General features: G+C 38.1%; 1 protein-coding gene across 6 annotated transcripts in view; it reads right to left on the bottom strand.

Annotated features, from left to right (window-relative positions):
- Positions 1-21,713, bottom strand: part of ralgapa2 (Ral GTPase activating protein catalytic subunit alpha 2) — a 153,009-nt gene that overhangs the window by 90,564 nt on the left and 40,732 nt on the right. For 2 of the 6 annotated variants that reach the window (XM_041253769.1, XM_041253768.1), the window contains exons 9-22: positions 19,316-19,515; positions 17,856-18,086; positions 16,650-16,826; positions 15,981-16,115; positions 14,968-15,116; positions 13,006-13,114; positions 12,329-12,566; positions 11,344-11,508; positions 8,942-9,082; positions 7,962-8,093; positions 7,420-7,502; positions 6,814-6,898; positions 6,280-6,450; positions 3,716-3,874 (exon numbers count right to left, since the gene is read on the bottom strand). In XM_041253769.1, the coding sequence (XP_041109703.1) occupies positions 3,716-3,874; positions 6,280-6,450; positions 6,814-6,898; positions 7,420-7,502; positions 7,962-8,093; positions 8,942-9,082; positions 11,344-11,508; positions 12,329-12,566; positions 13,006-13,114; positions 14,968-15,116; positions 15,981-16,115; positions 16,650-16,826; positions 17,856-18,086; positions 19,316-19,515 (2,175 nt within the window). The remainder of the gene's footprint in view (positions 1-3,715; positions 3,875-6,279; positions 6,451-6,813; positions 6,899-7,419; positions 7,503-7,961; positions 8,094-8,941; positions 9,083-11,343; positions 11,509-12,328; positions 12,567-13,005; positions 13,115-14,967; positions 15,117-15,980; positions 16,116-16,649; positions 16,827-17,855; positions 18,087-19,315; positions 19,516-21,713) is intronic. The other 4 variants (XM_041253770.1, XM_041253772.1, XM_041253771.1 and 1 more) reach the window with 4 other exon arrangements.

A 21,713-nucleotide genomic window follows, 5' to 3' on the forward strand; every position in this document is an offset into this window, starting at 1 on the left:
GCTGCTCAAATCATAGTGAAGATACACGTGTATTTATATAGAGCTGCTCAAATCATAGTGACAATACACGTGTATGTAGATAGAGCTGCTCAAATCATAGTGAAGATACACGTGTATGTAGATAGAGCTGCTCAAATCATAGTGACGATACACGTGTATGTAGATAGAGCTGCTCAAATCATAGTGAAGATACACGTGTATGTAGATAGAGCTGCTCAAATCATAGTGACAATACACATGTATGTAGATAGAGCTGCTCAAATCATAGTGAAGATACACGTGTATGTATATAGAGCTGCTCAAATCATAGTGAAGATACCCGTGTATGTATATAGAGCTGCTCAAATCATAGTGAAGATACACGTGTATGTAGATTGAGCTGCTCAAATCATAGTGACGATACACGTGTATGTAGATAGAGCTGCTCAAATCATAGTGACGATACACGTGTATGTAGATAGAGCTGCTCAAATCATAGTGAAGATACACGTGTATGTAGATAGAGCTGCTCAAATCATAGTGACGATACCCGTGTATGTAGATAGAGCTGCTCAAATCATAGTGACGATACACATGTATGTATATAGAGCTGCTCAAATCATAGTGAAGATACACGTGTATGTATATAGAGCTGCTCAAATCATAGTGAAGATACACGTGTATGTAGATAGAGCTGCTCAAATCATAGTGACGATACACGTGTATGTAGATAGAGCTGCTCAAATCATAGTGAAGATACACGTGTATGTATATAGAGCTGCTCAAATCATAGTGAAGATACACGTGTATGTATATAGAGCTGCTCAAATCATAGTGAAGATACACGTGTATGTATATAGAGCTGCTCAAATCATAGTGAAGATACACGTGTATGTATATAGAGCTGCTCAAATCATAGTGAAGATACCCATGTATGTATATAGAGCTGCTCAAATCATAGTGAAGATACACGTGTATGTAGATTGAGCTGCTCAAATCATAGTGACGATATACGTGTATGTATATAGAGCTGCTCAAATCAGTGACGATACACATGTATGTATATAGAGCTGCTCAAATCATAGTGAAGATACACGTGTATGTATATAGAGCTGCTCAAATCATAGTGACGATACCCGTGTATGTAGATAGAGCTGCTCAAATCATAGTGACGATACACGTGTGTGTATATAGAGCTGCTCAAATCATAGTGAAGATACACGTGTATGTAGATAGAGCTGCTCAAATCATAGTGACGATACACGTGTGTGTATATAGAGCTGCTCAAATCATAGTGAAGATACACGTGTATGTAGATAGAGCTGCTCAAATCATAGTGAAGATACACGTGTATGTATATAGAGCTGCTCAAATCATAGTGACAATACACGTGTATGTATATAGAGCTGCTCAAATCATAGTGACAATACACGTGTATGTATATAGAGCTGCTCAAATCATAGTGAAGATACACGTGTATGTAGGTAGAGCTGCTCAAATCATAGTGACGATACACGGGTATGTACACTGAACAAAAATATAAATGCAACATGCCACAATTTCAATGATTTTACTGAGTTACAGTTCATATAAGGAAATCAGTCAACTGAAATAAATTCATTAGGCCCCAATTTATGGATTTCACATGACTGGGAATACAGATATGCATCTGATACCTTAAAAAAAAAGGTAGGGGCGTGGACCAAAAAAACAGTCAGTTTCTGGTGTGACCACCATTTGCCACATGCAGCGCAACATATCTCCTTCCCTCAGGCTGATGATTGTGGCCTGTGGAATGTTGTCGCACTCCTCTTCAATGGCTGTGCAAAGTTGCTGGATACTGGCAGGAACTTGAACACGCTGTCGTACACGTCGATCCAGAGCATCCCGAACATGCTTAATGGGTGACATGTCTGGCGAGTATGCAGGCCATGGAAGAACTGGGACATTTTCAGCTTCCACGAATTGTGTGCAGATCCTTGCAACATGGGGCCGTGCATTATCATGCTGAAACATGAGGTGATGACGGCTGATGAAGGAATGACAATGGGCCTCAGGATCTCGTCACGGTATCTCTGTGCATTCAAATTGCCATCGATAAAATGCAACTGTGTTCATTGTCCTTAGCTTATGCCTGCCCATACCATAACCCCACCACCACCACGGGGCACTCTGTTCACAACGTTGACAACAGCAAACTGCTCGCCCACATGACGCCATACTCACTGTCTGCCATCTGCCCGGTACAGTTGAAACCAGGATTCAGCCGTGAAAAGCACACTTCTCCAGCGTGCCAGTGGCCATCGTAGGTGAGCATTTGCCCACTGAAGTCGGTTACGACGCCAAACTGCAGTCAGGTCAAGACCCTGGTGAGGACGATGAACATGCAGATGAGCTTCCCTGAGGCGGTTTCTGACAGTTTCTGCAGAAATTCTTCGGTTGGACGTACTGCCAAATTCTCTAAAACAACGTTGGAGGCGACTTACGGTAGAGAAATGAACATTCAATTCTCTGGTGGACATTCCTGCAGTCAGCATGCCAACTGTACGCTCCCTCAAAACTTGAGACATCTGTGGCATTGTGTTGTGTGACAAAACTGCACATTTTAGAGTGGCCTTTTATTGTCCCCAGCAAAAGGTGCATCTGTGTAATGATCATGCTGTTTAATCAGCTTCTTGATATGCCACACCTGTCAGGTGGATGGCAAAGGAGAAATCCTCACTAACAGAGATGTAAACAGATTTGTGCACAAAATTTGAGAGAAATAAGCTTTTTGTGCGTATGGAAAATGTCTAGGATCTTTTATTTCAGCTCATGAAACATGTGACCAAAACTTTACATGTTGCGTTTATATTTTTGTTCAGTGTATATAGAGCTGCTCAAATCATAGTAAACATACATGTGTATGTATATAGAGCTGCTCAAATCATAGTGACGATACACGTGTATGTATATAGAGCTGCTCAAATCATAGTGACGATACACATGTATGTAGATAGAGCTGTTCAAATCATTAAATCTCCAGTCCAGACATGGTTTCTATTGAGCGCAAACAATCCTTTTTTTTAAGATGCATTGAAATCACAACAGGCCAGTGCATCGCAGAAATTACAAACTGCAGGAATTACATAATGCTTTCATGGGTGTCTGGTTCAATTGGACAATGGGGGTCAAAGGTTCAGAAATGACTGCAATGTAACAAGATCTGCACTCACTATCTTGTGCATCCAGACAGGGTATTATAACTTTGACCTGTGCATAAATAATTAAAATACAATACTAATTTTAAAAAAAGAGAGGAAATATATTTAGAAACTATAAAAAGTCCCAGTTGAAAGATGAGTTTGGAGAGGTATTTTTTCTTTTTTTTTGTTTTATTCAAGATTATTAAAAGTTGGTCTAAAACAATAAAAACACTTCCCTTCAACTCTATGATATTCCTTGTGTTTTCCACTAGGTATCACTAAATACATGAGGCATGTATTTTAAATCAGGCACATAACTGCCAACACATAATCTGACAACAATGAGAACTGAATGTGGTGTTGATGGAAACGAAATAAGCTATTGTATGTTACTGTGGAAGACACTGCCGTGTTGTCTTTATTGGTCACGCTCTCTCCCAGGTCATCTCAGTGAAACCAATGAATAAGAGGGGTTGACAAGGAATACCAGTGGGTGAACAAATGAACAGATAGGGGAACATAAATAACAGTTTAAAGGGATAGGAGAGTACCCAAATCTTCAGGCATGTGCATAACAGAGTGGTGCATGTTCTCTTCCAGGAGAGGAGGGTGGTCCTGGCAGTCAGACTGCATTAGCAAAGCAGGAGAGGCAGAAGGAAGCTGGGGTTGAAGGGGAGGTGGAGAGTGGGAAGGAAGGGCACAGTCACAACCTAAAGGGGAACAGAAACACGGGGTGGCTACACTAAAGTCTTTAACAGATTTGAAAGTAGCTTCTTTTCAGACAGTCACAGTCAAAAATGTTTTTTTTTGTTTTAATACCAATTAGTTTCTTGTGCTGCCTTCTCCTACTGAAACATGTAAGTCAAGTCTGTGTGTAATGAAAGAGAATAAGCTCTGAGGGACATTAGTGGGGTCCCGTTTAGTTGTGCTGGTCTAAAATCTTGTGATTCCAGTAAATCACTAGGCATTTGTGCTGTTTTTATGTCTATATTTGTGCTGTTTTTATGTCTATATCTGTAGGCAATAAAGATGACACTGAGCTGTTTGGGATTGTTTGGGAAAAAGATGTTTTTCACCAAACTTCCTGAAACTATTTACATTTCTCAGCTGGTCAACAATCTGTATAAAAAAGATCTTATACCTTAAACACCGCTTAATCAAATACTGTAATCATGTTCGTGCAAGATTCTACAAGTCCCCAGTTAAGAAAAGGCATTGCATTTTCTTGACAGCTTTGCAGCATTATCATTTGATAAAATAAATGTAAAAAATAAGTGTGTGTGTGTGTGTGTGTGTGTGTCATATATATATATATATATATATATATATATATATATATATATATATATATATATATATATATATATATATATATATATGTTATACATACATGACACACACACACACACACACACACACAGGAAACAAATTTCAGCTTTTCAGACGTGAATTAGAGAGAGAGAGAGAGTATTCCCATCGCTAGTAGGAACCAGACTGAAATAGGTACTCAAACAGATCCCTTTTTCAGTTCAATCCTAACCCCTAGTACTTTCTTTCTTAATACTGCACTGAATCTGCAGTGACGAGCAGTACCTGTCATGCCATCAGTTTTAAGAGAGGCTATTTAATTTGCTAAAATGTTAAAATGATCAATGCAATTAAATGAAAAAAAAAAATGAATTGCCTAGCCTTGACCTAATTCATTCAAAAGGTTTATATAAATGTTAATATTGTCAGGAAACAAATTTCAGCTTTTCAGCAATACGTGAATTAGCTACAGCATAAAGATGAATCTAGCATGTAAATGCATGAGGCACATTGTATCCATTTACACTGAGAGGTGAATAAGCTACAGTACAAAGATGAAACTAGCATGTAAATGCATGAGGCACATTGTATCAATTTACACTGAGAGGGTGAATAAGCTACAGTACAAAGATGAATCTAGCATGTAAATGCATGAGGCACATTGTATCAATTTACACTGAGAGGTGAATAAGCTACAGCACAAAGATGAAACTAGCATGTAAATGCATGAGGCACATTGTATCAATTTACACTGAGAGGGTGAATAAGCTACAGCACAAAGATGAATCTAGCATGTAAATGTATGAGGCACATTGTATCAATTTACACTGAGAGGGTGAATAAGCTACAGCACAAAGATGAATCTAGCATGTAAATGTATGAGGCACATTGTATCAATTTACACTGAGAGGGTGAATAAGCTACAGCACAAAGATGAAACTAGCATGTAAATGCATGAGGCACATTGTATCCATTTACACTGACAGAAAAGAAAGATGAAAATCCCTAGTTGAGGTCACGTTCCTTTGAATGTATTTATACATGACAAAATAATATACTGAACTCTACAATATGCTAACAAAATAAAGGATATGCAGAGACAACTGGTGAATTAGGATACACTCGAGATGTGATACAGTATATTAGCTAACACAGACAACACTATACTAGAGATTATATAAACTTAACCATATGTTTCTCCCCTAAACAGACAATTAACAAATTCAAACAATCCTATTCGGAGGAGTAATGCAATGAACAGCTTTTTTAATTACGTTAAATTTAACAACTCCTATTTTTGCAAATAAAAATGTGCTTTACCAGTTTCTTTTGATTGGAATTTTAACTTGGCAAACAGTGTCAGAAGATGAGCAACTGCTTATGAATTGAGCACCATAGAATCTTGTGTCAAATAGAACAAGATCAAGAAGATCTTTTTCAATCTGATGCACAGAACCAGCAAAGTAAAGAAACAGAGAAAACATTCTGAACGGGTTCCCAGGAGGGTGAAGGTATTTTCATGATACCAGGCCAACGCTACCCACCCCCGCATTCTAAACATTTTCAACTCGCGAGCTGCTCTGTGCATCACATATACTGTACATCAACTAGACAGAAACAGTATGTTCTGGTAAAATATTTCTGAGTTTTGATTGATAGTTGCCCATAAACTATAAACACAGCACAGCAAATCATCTAGCACATTTTCAGGCTACTAGCCAGAGATCTCACTCTGTCAACTATCCTGACCGGTACATCCTAATTTGACTTTTGTATTACTAGTTGAATCTGCAGTGATGTAAGGTACCTGTCATGCCATCAGAAGGGCTGAGCTGCAGCAAATTCCGTGGGCTGTCTGAATCAATAGTGACGTCAGCAGGAGACAGTGAATCGGGCTCCTCAAATGTCTGCCATGACATTAAACAGGCATCTACTTCATTGAGACAGCCATTAGAGGTTTCACTGCTGACACTCTCACCTAGAGAGGAACATTGAGAAAGAGAGGGCACAAGGAGGACAAAGCGGTCAATTCATCAAACCTGTCATTACAGTACATAATACAATCTGTAGCCATTTGGCAAAAGGCCTGAAATTGATTTATATATATGATATATATGTGTGTGTGTGTGTGTGTGTGTGTGTCCACTACTTATTGAAAAAACTAAGCTATTGCGTTTATGTATCTATTCTTTTAGTTTGCTGGAATAGGCACACAGAGAAAGTTCATAGCAAATGTGGATCTTTACTTCTCCTCCAGAAACAATTAGACTGTAGACAACAGAGCATCACTTATAAGCAGCCAAATACATGGGTCAATGGGTAGCCCTGAAAATGAACTTACTTTTCTGCCTCTGTCTTCCTAAAGGTAGCAGGCCATCCCCAGGATATTCAAGTTCCCCAGGATTGCTACTTCGACAGACGTAGATCTTGTTAAAGAAACACAGAAAAGGAATGCCATAACAATAACTTTGATTTTCAATAAAGACATCCACCACACTTGTCTCGAAGGCAGTACAACTGTAAATCGCATGCAATTATATTATTAAGTTTTTCAGAAAGCTAAAATGATTGGGCCCTAGTTAACAATGAGTGTATAGGCAAAAGAAATTAAGAATATAAAATCGAGAAAGAAACTACCTACGAGCAGGTAAATGATAGCGCTGAGCAATTCCTTGCTGGTTTTATACTGTGAACATGGTTTTATTCCTGATCAGAAAAAAGCATCTTAGCCTTTGCACTTGTTTCTACATAGCACCTATTTTCATTAGTACTGAGAAATAAACATCCCGTGCATACATTTAGGGGTTTGTAGGTTGTCCTTAATTATTAGTTTTCTAAATAGTGTTTTTTGCCCCAAACAGAAATGTTCAAATAACACTTTAGAGTAAAGTCTGTGATCCAGGTGACAGTGTTAAACTATAGACAGACCCATCTGGTACACACTTACCAAAGGAGTCTCAACTTCTTTTCTTCCTGTTCCACTGTTTTCTAAACCATAGTTGGTATTTGGTGAATTTTCTCTTTTTTGCCCTGTAACGTATAGAAAATACTGGTAACAAAGTTACATGTACACATCATTGTATGAGTGCTATTTCAAAAGATTGTATGCAGAATGTACTAGCAAACAAGGGATCACACACTGCACAACCACAGTGTTAAAATGAAAGAGCCTTGAATGTTTTTTATTTCCTTTTTACACTAGATGGCGCCAAATGATAAATGATAAACACTATTGGTCCCAACCATAACAATTTGCAATTCTGAAACAACCCCAAAACTTAAGAAAGAATTAAGAAATTATTGAATACAAATTAGGCTATGCATTGTACACGTATTCAAACATAAATTATTTAATAACACATATAAACTTCTCATAACTGTAATTGTCAGAAACTGAAATTGTTATAACCTTGTATCAACCTCTTAGATAGTTCATGAAAGTCTCTATATTCTAACATGTTAATAAACCCACAGTAGATGCTATGATACCTTGGAATGAGTTGGAGGTGAGCTGCTGTGCAATATCTGAGGTGCTGCTGCTGCGAGTGAGCTGCTGCTCTCGATCCACATCAAGGGTCTCTGCATCCGTGGGACTGTCACCCTGCTGGCTCTCATCCACTTCTACATGCATGACACCGGAAAACAAACTGGTAAACTACAACAATGTGCTTTCACAGTCTGCATACTGCCAACTGTCATTTAAAAAAAATCAAAAGCTGTGCATGCTGATGCACTGGAGAGGCCAAATCAAGGCTGATCATCACAGCCAGCATTGCATGATAATATGCATATAAGTTTATATAAAATAATGTTAATTAGAATTAATACAGATTTAAAGATACAAGTAAAAATTAAGTCACAATACATAGAATAAAGCATGGACTTGAATATAAACAATAACAAGTAGTTGTCATGCCGTCAAACACCTATAAATACCTCCAGTTTTCTGATTCAAACACATGCTCCTTGAGAAAGACATGTACAACATATCGAAACACTGGGCAGCTGGCTCTTTGATCTAATACATATATTTGGTTTTGACCCCAATAGTATTAAAAAAACGTTTTTTTGTTTTTTTTTGCAAGTCACTTCACCTCCTTGTGCTCTGTCCTTCGGAGATGTAAAACCAAGGTCCTATTGGAAGTCACTCTGCAGCCAGCAGTTGTGATGCACAGTTCACCCCCTAGTCTCTGTAAGTTGCTTTGAATAAAAGCATCTGCTAAATGACTAATTATTATTATTATTATTATTATTATTATTAAATAATAATAATAATAAATTCACAAGCTGTAAACAACTTGCACATTTGTAAGCTGTTGCTCGTCATTAAAACACATGCCAACGTTTATGAATCCTGCTAGTAAACTGTGAAGTATGTTTGAGAGCTGTAAGAAAGCAGCATGCAGCAAATCAAGAAATAAGAAGCAAGGCGCTAGAAGTGAAGTAGAAGATAGCTTTCAGTACACTACCTGAAAGTCTGTGAGAGGAAGAGTTGTAAGAGATACCAGGCAAGAAAGAGCTCACAGTGTGAAGTAGCAGAGGCACGCTTTTAGCAGCGGGCAAAGCCTCATACAGATGAACACAGTTGCTGATAGACTGGCTTCGCTTAGCTTCCATTGGAAAGAGTGAGAAAAGGACAATTGATCAATTGTATATCAAAAACACAACCTGAAAGCATCATAATCAAAGCAGTAAGTAACGTTCATAGTAACATGGTATAATATAATGTATTAGGGTTCTGAAAGAAAAGAAAATACATATATAACTTGTGACATATTGGCTTGCATGCACGGCGAACATCACTCAGTACAATGTCAACTGCATGTTAGAATTTCATTTTATGAATACTTTGTTTTGTGTGAAAATAAACAAATTTGAAGTGTGTGTATCTACGAAATGTGTATATCTAATGAGTAAAACAGTTTTTTTTTTATTTTTTTATTATTATTCTCAACTGACAATTTACAGATTTATACAGTGTTACAAAAGCATTTAAGCCTACGTGAATTTAAGTTTTTAATCCATAAACTTATGAAAAATTTGCAAACCCCATAATTTAATTACTGCTTTATTACAGGTTTAATCGCTGCTGTGTAATGTTTATGCATTTTAATTAGCTTTTCATTATTTTCCTAATGGACCCATTGTTGACGTTCTTTTAAAGGCGGAGGATATTAGCCTGTTTGAAGCTCAATGCATAAAAAATCCAATTAGGAAGAGAAAAGGGAAGCTGGAGGCTGCCACTGTGTCCATCTCACTTCAGAGAGCTGTCCTTCAGGCTAAACAGCATCTGTTCAAAACGTAACACCCTATCAATAATGTTTAGATGCAATCGTTTTCAAAACAATATATATTCAAGCTCACTTGTCTTTATTTAAAGTAAATGTATTCCTGGATTTGATGTGAACCATTTCACACTAGTGCAAATACTAGATTTGCAGGGAGATTGGTGACACAAAGCATGACACATCAACAAGAGGGAAATATTTTGTTTGTTTATTTGTTTATCACTCATTCATTTTAAAAGAAGCTTGGTGGTCCAGTGATTAAAAAAAAGGGACTTGTTACCAGGAGGTTCCTAGATCAATCTCAGCTCAGCCACTGACTCACTGTGTGTGACCTCTGAGCGAGTCACTCAAACTCCTTGTGCTCCGTCCTTCAGAAGAGACACAAAACCGAGGTCCAGTTATAAGTGACTCCATAGTTCACCCTAGTCTCTGCAAATTGCTTTGGATGAAATCGTCTGCTAAATGACTAAATAATTAATAATGTGTTATGTGCGTAGATCAATAAAAATAATCAAAAACACCACTTTGTTCATTTAAAGAACCTCATTAGGCATGTCATACTGTTTATACTTATTCAAAAAGACATTGTAGAAAAGGTGAAGTACAGTTTTCAAATCCAAGAATAAGGCAGTGAATTATTTATGCGGTAAAGTGACCACCCCAATTTGTAAACTGTCAACAGGGATCAGCGTTGTTTCACCACTGACTCAGTGAATTGCAGCGATTCAAATGTGCCATCCAAGGGAAACAATAGACACCATCTGCTTGCCTTTTATAATCACGACTTACTCTGTAAAGAAAACACAACCTCATAATGCTGCCACTGAAATGTACTCTTTCATTAGGCTTTGCAGTCCTTAATGCAATCTTGTTATTGTATCTAGCAGAACACAAATTGCTCAGTGAGCCAAGTAAAAACCAAACAAAAGTGGGTTTCAGGTAATGACTTGCCAAAAATGAGCCTTTATTATGTCTGCTTCTGCCAGACAAGGCTTTCTTAAACATATGTGGGTTTTGTTTTGAAGCACATAAAAAAAACAGATGCAAATGTTCAGATAGAAAAACACTACCTAATTAAAAAGGCGTTACTTGCAGGCTATTTTATTTTCTCGTTTTATACAGTTAAAACTAACGTAGTAGCGCTTGCTTCAGAAGAGGTTCCACAGTTTTAATTAAAGTTTTTAATGAACAATCAGATTTTAAGAATTAGTTCTTTCAACACCTTCTTTAGTTCACAGCAACTTCAGTATTAGGATTTTGGGTCTTCAAAAACAACGTATTTGACATGTCAGTACAATCTAAATCTGCAATGTTACACACGTTCAATTTTACAATAATGTATAATTCACCTTTCTAATATCTAATTTAGACTTGAATATGTAATTTATAATCCCATACTGCTGAGTAAGCATGTTTTAGAGTGGTGAAAGATTGTCTCCCTACAGCTGAAACTACTGTACCTTAAGGGAACATATGCACCTTCTTCTGTCAGCAATGTCTGTTTTCTAATAAAGCAAGGAATGCAGAAGTGGTAGTAGTATACAGAAGAATAGAAATGATCAAACACTGTATTGTGTTCTGACCTGTAGCTTTTTGCCGGACTATGTTTCTTGCTTTTTCCACTCCTGGAGCCCCCGATGTTGTGGCACTTCTGAATCGCATGGGCTCCTGAACTTCAGGGTGACTTCTCCAGCTCAGAGAAAACGATCTACCCACAGCAGCTCCCTTCTGAGTGTCCTGAATTACACCTTAACACATTCAACAAAGAGATCTCAATTGAAAAAGCAAGCCTGGCATTTATAAATACAGTCAACAAAGAGATCGCAATCGAAAAAGCAAGCCTGGCGTTTATAAATAAAAAAAACTTCACAGATAAAGAAATGTCATCAATTGCACCAGCCAAATTGCTCATCAATTATTGATTCCTTTCCATTATTAGTTTCTCTATACCTAAAGGTAATTATGATGCTATGCATCAGGCTACTGTTTAAGTGGATATTTTAATACACTGTTTTTCAAGTTCCTGTAGTGGAAAACTATCAACCAAAACACAAAAAGCTAAGGAAAGCCCAAATGCGATGCATCTAATTTATAGTACATCCCTTGTATCTAGACACAAGGCCTTTGCAGAGTTAGAGCTTCATCACGCAGTAATGCCCAAGCCCCTCACACAGTGCACTTTGCAGACTGAAATACAGCAGACATGATCTCTGCTGGATGTTGGTGTTAAGTACTGTAGGAATGACAATTCACCTCTGGGATGGGAGATGTCAAGTTTAAACGTTATCTATGGAGACCAGTTTATACACCCATCACTTTAGCAACTTCAGCAAGCTGTAAATTCAGTCTTTCACTGTAGGTAAGGTGTCAGACAAAGACTCCATCTGCTTTTACACTTCTGAACCCACAGGTATAAGAACCTCACATCCCTCACACAGTTCTATATACATAGATATTTTATACTTGCTAAAATGTCTACCTTTTATAAATGTCTATGTTTAAAAAAAAAGCTAGCTTTGTCTACTTCACAGCAGTATAAAAAGACATCTTCCAGACAGTGGCCCTTACCTCTGCCTCGCTGTTTCTTTTCTTTCTGTTCACTCAGTTTGTCGAGCGGCAAGCTGCTCATATCTAGGCCATAGACAGATCTTGCTATGACTCCTGTGAGAGAATCCATGATGTTGGCCCACTCGATGACTAGCTCCTCCCAAGCAGTGAGGGACGACAGCACACTGAGCAGCTCATCCCAGAGCTCCCGGGTGATAAGGACACTTAAATTAGCCCGAACCCAGGCTACCATTATCGTCTGTGAGTGAGGGGACAAGAAAAAGAAACCCTTTGAGAAACAAATTCATTCAGTACTGCATCTACTGTACTCTTCTTCATGTTTATATACCACTGTTTTGTCACGTATTTTACTGGAGCCAGCTCTTGCACATTTCATACGTTTTACTATGACATGACGAGAGGTGCAGTACAAAGTGTGCGCTTCAATTAAACAATAGCTGAGATACACTTTTTAAAAAGCCTGCTACATCAGGCAAGGTGCAACACCTAAGTGACCCACATGGTTTAAAAAGCATGGCCAGGAAGAAAAAACCCTAGAAAATAGCTTTCCAAACATGAATGAATTCTCCTGCACAGTCTACAACAATGCAGAAAGGACAGAACACTTGGAGGTAAATATCCCATGTTCTGGAAGTGAAGTGTAAATAAGAATGGTATAAGTTCTGGCACACCCTTACCCGAAAAAGCATTCCAGCCAGGCTCATGGCAAACACATCTTTAGTGTTTTCCTGTGGCCTTCGCATCACAGCATCAGTGATTCTTAGCAATACTTGTAACATTTGCTCCCTGTTAGACAAAAAAAAAAAAAACACACACACACATCCAGTTCAGGATAACTGGAAATGTGTGTTTGCTTATGCATTTGTAGGTTCTGTGTGTCTTCCAATGTGAAAGTCTGATTGAATAGTGCAATGGAACATACCCCCGGTTATTTTCAAATAATTAGTGCAGTGCAGATGTATTGTTCGTGTGGTTCTCTATAAAGAGCACTGCAGACTCTTGTGCAGTGGAAACATGGAAAGTAGGCATCAAATTGAGACACATTTTCATACGGATAACCATTCCATGAAGTATGGTACACAGAGATCTGAACCTTTGTAAGACACTGTGCAGCATGTGTTCCATGAAGTATGGTACACAGAGAGATTTGAACCCTTCCATGCACACATACAAGCTGCATCTTGTTTAATAACCAGCTTGGCTCCATGGTGCTCCAAGGCCTTCATACGATTCAGCAACTCACAATAAGAATAGTGACTTGGATTGCCCACAATGGGACAACTGCAACAAACTAAAAGGAGCATACTACCCGAGGATGATCCTGTGGTTAGTACGGAGGACGGTACTAAACCAGTACGCAAGTTAATACCAATTGCAATGAACTAAACAGCTCAAGATAGTCCCCAGCTGCATATTAAAATGTGTCTGCAACAAAACCCAAAGTAACTGCTGTTGCCCTCTAGACTAAAGACTATGGTATTATACAAACTGGAACAAATATGAAATATCCCAAAGTGTATTGACATCTTTTATGAAACTGAACCAACACATGTCAAAAATTTTGCAACAAAACCAGTTTACTCTTATTTAACTTATTCAACTTAACATAGGCCTATTTTATATTATATATATTATATATATATATATATATATATATATATATATATATATACACACACACACACACACATATATATAAAATAAATAATTCCAGAACTACTTTCCAGTGTCTCTACAACAGCCTCAGGCAGCATTAAATCTGTTTACAAGTGTATTCTGTGCAGTTATGCACTGCAGAGTTTAAATACAATCTTTTATACATGAAATAAAGTTTTTGCTCCATTGTATAATTATTCACATGACTACTGGCCATGACTGCTTCCAATGGATTTATTGAGAAACTAAGCTTCTACCTGAAATATGTAATTTGCATTTCTGAATCGATTTACACCTTATAGTCTACAATACACCTTTGATCCTATAAACAAATGCATTTGTTCTGTATGTGAATTAAATAAAGTTTTGTTTATGCTCTAACACAGCTTCATTAATTTTGGAGGTGTTTTAAGAAAATTTGATTACACATGGGAATTTGGTTTAAGAAAATGGAAAAATATTCTTATGCAATTCAGCCTTAGTATTTACTTTTGTGCATAATTGCATTTCTGTACATAATTTTCTTAAGTTCAAAATATTTTAATTAAAAAACAATAATAATAATTAGTAATAATGTTAGCTTTCTTTAAAATAAATAAAAGTAATTAATTAATTAATTTCTATCTTATAACGAAATATAACACTCCTAAAATATAATAGCTGGAACCATTCACTCAGATTTTCAAACCCCCCACCCCGTTCCTGTTTGGTAGTGCACTACAATAGAGAGCTTAACCCTGAGCTCCATACTAAAGCTGACTTTGTTTGACCTTTTTGGCTGCAATTGGTACCATGCTAGTACGCAGCTGGAGATGATCCTGAGATAGTACCATATTAGCCAGTCCGCAACTTAGTACGCAGCTCCATACTAAATCTACAAGTTTGTTGCAATTGCCCCAATGAGATTACTGATTTGGCTTGTTAAGCTCTGATCCTTCCCACCAGTCATTTGTTATTTAACTGCAAACTAAATAAATACTAACCAGGTCTGCTTATTCATGGCATGCTCCATTATCATTTTCCTGTAAATATTGAGCACAGATTTACACACGTCAATCTGGTCTTCTATGAGCTTGGGGACATCAGGACAAGGTTCAAGTAAGAAGACGTTGGATGAATTCGTCAGGAACACCTTTATAAAAAAATAAAAAATGGTCTCTTCCATTATTTTTATGGTTAGATTTTGATACAAAAAAAAAAAAAAAAAAAAAAAACTATTTTAAAAAGTCATAAATCAATCTTGATTTTACTAACGGCACCTACAATACAATCTATGGCCAAAGGTTTTGCATCACCCTATAAAATTTACTTATTTTTTGCTTCATAAAGTTGAATGAAACCTGCTGAATAATGTTATGTTAACAAATTGAATTACATACAACTTTGTAGTTTTCCATATACTTTCTAAAAATTAAAAAATGTGACATTTTAAAATCTAACATGAAATACAATACTACTAATATGGATTCTGGTAAACTTTTGCAATATAATTTTGTAGGTTCTTTGATTACATGAAATAAAATATCAAAATTATGTTCATATAGTTTTTTTTTCTAAATTATGTCTCAATCATAAAATCAAGGTGATGCAGAACTTGCACTGTACAGTACTGTTAGTCCTGGAGTGAAACTGTCAAGCAACACCTCTTCCAAAACAGAATTTATGAACTGTTTTAATGATACAAAAACAGTTCTGATGCTGCATTTTTGCATCCAAGATTTCCCAATCAATCATGTGTAGCAGTCAACAGGGGTGTACTTTTTCCTTTAAGGTGCATGCAGCAATTACAACATGTTTCCTTGTGTTTAATGAAAAAGGTTAATAAAGGTCAGCCATAATATTAGTTCTTTCACGCATCCCCAGCAATCATCATCGACGGTGTTCACATTAGTGTGGGTGTATGTTTTAATCTGCTATAAAATTGTCCTCATTCGATTGGCTGTGTTAACAGGACTGTGGCCCTTGGGGCATCCACTACAAGCTTGTAAAAATATACCTGTAACATAGATTGGACCCCAGCTTTGATATCAGTGTTTTCCTCTTCGTTAATGCAGCCTCTGCTTATTGCACTGCTGAATGAATATGTTCTCCCCCAGCTAGAAGAGCGCTTGTGACCGGGATGCTCTGTAGGCTGAGAAAGCATGACAGCACTCAGGTATTGAGAGCTACACAAACGACCACACTGTATGTAGGAATGTTTGAATGTTACTCGTGCTATGTACCATGCACTCAGTGAACAGGACACACTTTCCCAGCTGCATCTGTGATACAGCTCCCACTTGCACATTACACAACAAACCACCACTTGCAGAAATTTGTTAGTAGAGAATTAATTGTAAAAAAAAAAAACACAGAAAACATAAAAAAGAAAGCAAACATACCAGCTACCTCCAAATCGGTAGCGGACATTTAGTATGGAAATAACAGTGATGACATGACCTCCATCAATCAAGCTATTGTTGAATGCCTTGGACCAAGTGACTTGTTTCACTGAAGGCAAGGCATTGGATGTCACTAATTGGTTGAATTTTTCACTGCATTTTTTTTGTTGGCCCAATAGACTTTCTGTATGAATCTTATGAACAGTTTGCATTGATGCAAAATTGGCACACACTGTTTTCACTATGATCTAGTGTAAGTGACATTTCAGGGTTGTTGTTGTTACTTGTTTGCTGTCTGTCTCTGTTTCCAGCAGAGAATCAGAATGCACTCCTTCCTCCTCTCCTTGATTGCTCTTTTCTGGCTCAGTCATGAACACAGGCTTATCTTGCAGGATCCACTTCTTGTAAACCTGTATCACCTTTCTTGTTGCAGAGGCCTCACAAGATGGTAACAGGAAAGCCTGGAACATATGAACAAAAAGTCAGTTTGCATGCAAGGTGTGTCAGTAACACTGTTTTGTAAAAGGGTCTGGGCAATATCTATTACACCTTTAAGAACTGGCATAAAGCAAATGTGTTATGGAAATTATTTGCTTGTGGTAGAGTTGGAAGGGTGTTCAATGCACAAAAAAGCACTTTTCAGCAATTTATAATGAAAAATGTATCTATTTTCTTAAGTGGAGCTCTGAAGGCTGAAAAAACAGAACATATAAACCAGCACAACAAAAGGGATTATACTGTATTAATGGTAATTGTAAGTTTCTGACAAGACTACATATTGTATTCAATGGTCACAAGTGAGGCTTTTGATGATAATCAGTTCATAAGAAATAATGTTAATTTAAGGGCAAAAAGATTCTCCCAATTTATTTTCCAAAAAAATCTACTTATAAAAACAGACATTTTAAAATTGACAGAAAATGACAGATATTATTTGAATTTCTACTTTTAAATTATTTACTGCTAGTAACTATGACATCACCCAGGTCTAAAGGGATATTAATGGATTACAAAAGCTGGGGCTCTAAACTTTAAGGAAGCAGACTATTTTAAAATGAATCTTTGAGAAGCTGTTTAACAGAGAATTTGCACCTAAATGCAATTACACTGAAGGCATCACTAGAGGGCAGTACAAGATAAAAATAAACCCATCTTACCTAAATTCAAGAATTTATATTCACATTGCACAATGTTATGTCAATGTTAATGTTAAGTGCATAAGCCAAGAAAAGTTGCTGTGGAATGTTTTTTTTTTTTTTTTTTTTTTATTACTTTTTTTTTTTTTATTACTTTATTTAACCTTTGTCACACAGATCAAAATATTTCAATTTGGCTGAAGGCCAATTAAAAGCACTTGGCACAATGCACTGCATGCTATTAAGGTCACTCTCTAATTGTCAGTCTGTTTATCAGACATTAAAAATAGAGAGCACCATTCAAAGTAGCATTTCTTGCAGGAGGATTCAAATCAATTAATTTACAGTTCGTACCTGGTGGAAAACTTCATTTACAAAATTCACATTGTCCCTGGTAGACAGCAGAATCCACTGCACCATGTCATAGACTGTCCGGTGCTCCTCTTCAATGCTGCAAAGGCTGGAGTTACTGAGTCTTCTGTCAGACAGAGTGCTGCTGTTGGAATGGTTCTTGTCCTGCTCAGCGGGTCCATTGCTCTCAGCCTCAGAGTTCTTCTCTTGACTTGTACTGCCTGCAGTTACAGTCTGTGCAGACACAACAAAGGTAGACAGAGAAGACTGAACGAGAACCTTTAAACTGGCTTGTTCACAAGCTTTATAATTCAACTATTGTACTGTACACACACGCGAGAATATATTTAATGTCAAGGGCTTGAAACTTGCACTAGTCCTGCACCCGGTCCTGGCTTTCCGAACCAATCTTGTTTCATTATAATAATAAAAACAGGTGCCAGGAGTTTGTTGGCAGGGATGTTTGGGACAGACACTAGCAATAGTAATAGATGCAGGGTGTTGGCAGGGATGTTTGGGGGGGCAGGCACTAGCAATAGTAATAGATGCAGGGTGTTGGCAGGGATGTTTGGGGGGGGCAGTTTGGGGGGGCAGACACTAGCAATAGTAATAGATGCAGGGTGTTGGCAGGGATGTTTGGGACAGACACTAGCAATAGTAATAGATGCAGGGTGTTGGCAGGGATGTTTGGGGGGGCAGGCACTAGCAATAGTAATAGATGCAGGGTGTTGGCAGGGATGTTTGGGGGGGCAGGCACTAGCAATAGTAATAGATGCAGGGTGTTGGCAGGGATGTTTGGGGGGGCAGGCACTAGCAATAGTAATAGATGCAGGGTGTTGGCAGGGATGTTTGGGGGGGCAGGCACTAGCAATAGTAATAGATACAGGGTGTTGGCAGGGATGTTTTGGGGGGGCAGGCACTAGCAATAGTAATAGATGCAGGGTGTTGGCAGGGATGTTTGGGGGGACCATGATAAATTCAAACACCTGACTGTGAGGACTGCTGTGTAATGAAGTACAAATCTCACGGTAAGGAAAAAAAATTACGACTGAGTTTAACTTCATAGCTAATAAAAGAGATACAGTCCAACCAGAGGAAACACGCAGCATGAATTCCAAGCTGTTTAAAGTGAACATTGGTAGGTATTCAGTATTGCTTCCCTTAGTTGTTCATTTTCTAAGGGTGTATTGATTTCGTTTCCTGTTGACCTTTTAAAACTTCCTAAAAAAAGTAAAAAGTCTAGTAAAAAAACATCAAATGACTCTCTCTAATAACTGTGAATCCCGAGCTACTTTAACACAAGCACAATTGTACTTGCTATTAACAAACATGCATTCCTCAGTGCCTGCAGTCAAGGGTACTTTAACAAAGCTTGACAATTATTCCTTTGTGCAAAACACTCCCTGCTTTTCGGGTGACAAACTCCTGCTTTCACATTTTTTGTCAGAGCTGCTTAAACATACCTGGATTATTTTGGGTAGCACCTCCCCTCCATTCTTAGTGTTCAGAACTGCTGTGACATACTTCTTTTCCAAAAAGAAGGTCACGAGCCATTTGATAAAAGCAACGCGCGCTGCCAGGAATTGGTCTCTTGTGCAGTAAGTACTCTCATTGTTGCGAGTCACAGGAAGGTACAGTGGCTTTGGTCTGAGCTGAGGAATATCTAGACAATGAGAAATAGAAAAGTTAACCGTGTGCTAACTGCAGTAGCTGCAATCTTCTAGGCGTATATATATATATATAGTCATACACACACACATACATGTTTATGACTAATCACACATACAAAACATTAGGAACATCTGCTCTTTCCATGAAAGAGACTGACGAGGTGAATCCAATTGAAAGCTATGACCCTTATTGATGTAACCTATTAAATCCACTCCAATCAGTGTAGATGAAGGGAGACAGGTTAAAGAAGGATTTTTAAGCCTTGACACAATTGAGACATGGATTGTGTATGTGTGCCATTCAGAGGGTAAATGGGCGAGACAAAAAACGTGCCTTTGAACGGGGTATGGTAGTAGGTGCCAGGCGCGCCGGTTTGAGTGTGTCACACGCTCAACAGTTTCTCGTGTGTATCAAGGATGGTCCACCCAAAGGACATCCAGCCAATGGCAGGCCAGTGGTTGAAAACGGCTCATTGATGAAAGAGGCCAAAGGAGGCTGACACTAATTGTGCAGCGCAACAGACAGTTAGTCAACTGACAGTCCAGTACAACACTGGTGCAGAAAGAAAACCTGGTCATAAGCACAACTTGTCGTACCTTGACACAAATGGGGTATGGCAGCCGACGACCTAACAGAGTTCCACTTCTTTCAGCAAAACACAAGAAACTGCGGTTGCAGTGGGCTAAGGAACGAAAACACTGGACACTGGAGGATTCGAAAAACATTGCCTGGTCTGATGAATCCCGGTTCCTGCTGTTTCACGCTGATGGGAGGACAAGCGTATGGAGAAAACCACATGAATACATGCATCCATCATGCCACGTGTCAACATTGCAGGCTGGCGGTGGTGATGGTGTGGGATGTGTTTTCATGGCACACATTGGGCCCCTTGATAAAAGTGGAGCAACGTTTGAATGCCACAGGATATCTGAACATCATTGCCAATCAGGTGCATCCCTTCACGGCAGCAGTGTATCCATCTGCTAATGGATTTTTTCAGCAAGATAATGCCTCATGCCACAAGGCTAGGATTGTCCAGGAATGGTTCTACAAATATGACAGTGACTTCAGCTTACTGCAGTGGCCTGACCAGTCACCAGATGAGATGAGATGAGATGGAACAAGCTATTCGGAGTAGTGATCCACTACCAGCCAATTTGACACAACTGTGGGAAGCATTGGAGTCAACATGGGCCAGCATTCCTGTGTAACGCTTTCAACACCTTGTAGAGTCCATGCCTCGATGAATTGAGGCTGTTCTGAGGGCAAAAGGGGGTGCAACTGAATATTAGGGAGATGTTCCTAATGTTTTGTACACTCAGTGTATATACACACACACTGATGCACAAAAGAAACGCAACACTCAGGTTTAATCATTTTAATCAAATATTTTAAACACAGACTCGTAACTACAAGACCCTTCCAATAAGAAACTGACTAATTCTCAATCATCAGTATTGTCTAAAGGACTATCTTTTGTACCTACAGGTAAAAAAAAAAACCTTTGATGTAAAGGTTGATCTATTTTGTTTCTTCAGGAAAATCAGATTGAGATGATTTATTCTCTACGAACATGACTACGTGTACAGGTAGCGAGAACACTACCATGGGACATTACACCGTTTAAACCAAAAAGTGCTTTTAGCCCAAATGTACTGAATGCATCTATTAACACCTCCTGTAGAATAGTTGATCAAGATGTTATGAAGTCCCTTGACAGAAGACTATATTTTATACAAGATAATTTGTCCCTAGAGGATAGATGTGCTCTAACTGAACTAATGAAATATGAAACCACTGTGATTAAGCCAGCTGATAAGGGTGGAGGGATTGTGTGTAATTATACAGCCTAGATACTCAAACAATTAGACAATAGCAAGTTCTACAGAGAACTAGAGAGTGATCCAACGATACTCAATTTCCAGCTACTGAATTTATTAACCAGTTGGCGTCCCTTGTTTTAAATTTGAATTACTTTAGTTTTGAAGATACATTTCATTTACAGGTGAATGACACGGCCATGGGATCAACATTCGCGCCTAATTATGCAAATGTATACCTGGGTTTCTTTTAAGAGAAGTGTGTCTATAATGTTTCTGAAAATGCTTTCTGTTCAAACATTTTGAAATGGTATCGATACATAGATGATGTGTTTTGTATTTGGACAGGGACTGATAGACAAAGAGAAGG

The sequence above is a fragment of the Polyodon spathula genome, chromosome 6 (assembly GCF_017654505.1).
Source record: "Polyodon spathula isolate WHYD16114869_AA chromosome 6, ASM1765450v1, whole genome shotgun sequence".
In the NCBI taxonomy this organism is placed as follows: domain Eukaryota; kingdom Metazoa; phylum Chordata; class Actinopteri; order Acipenseriformes; family Polyodontidae; genus Polyodon; species Polyodon spathula.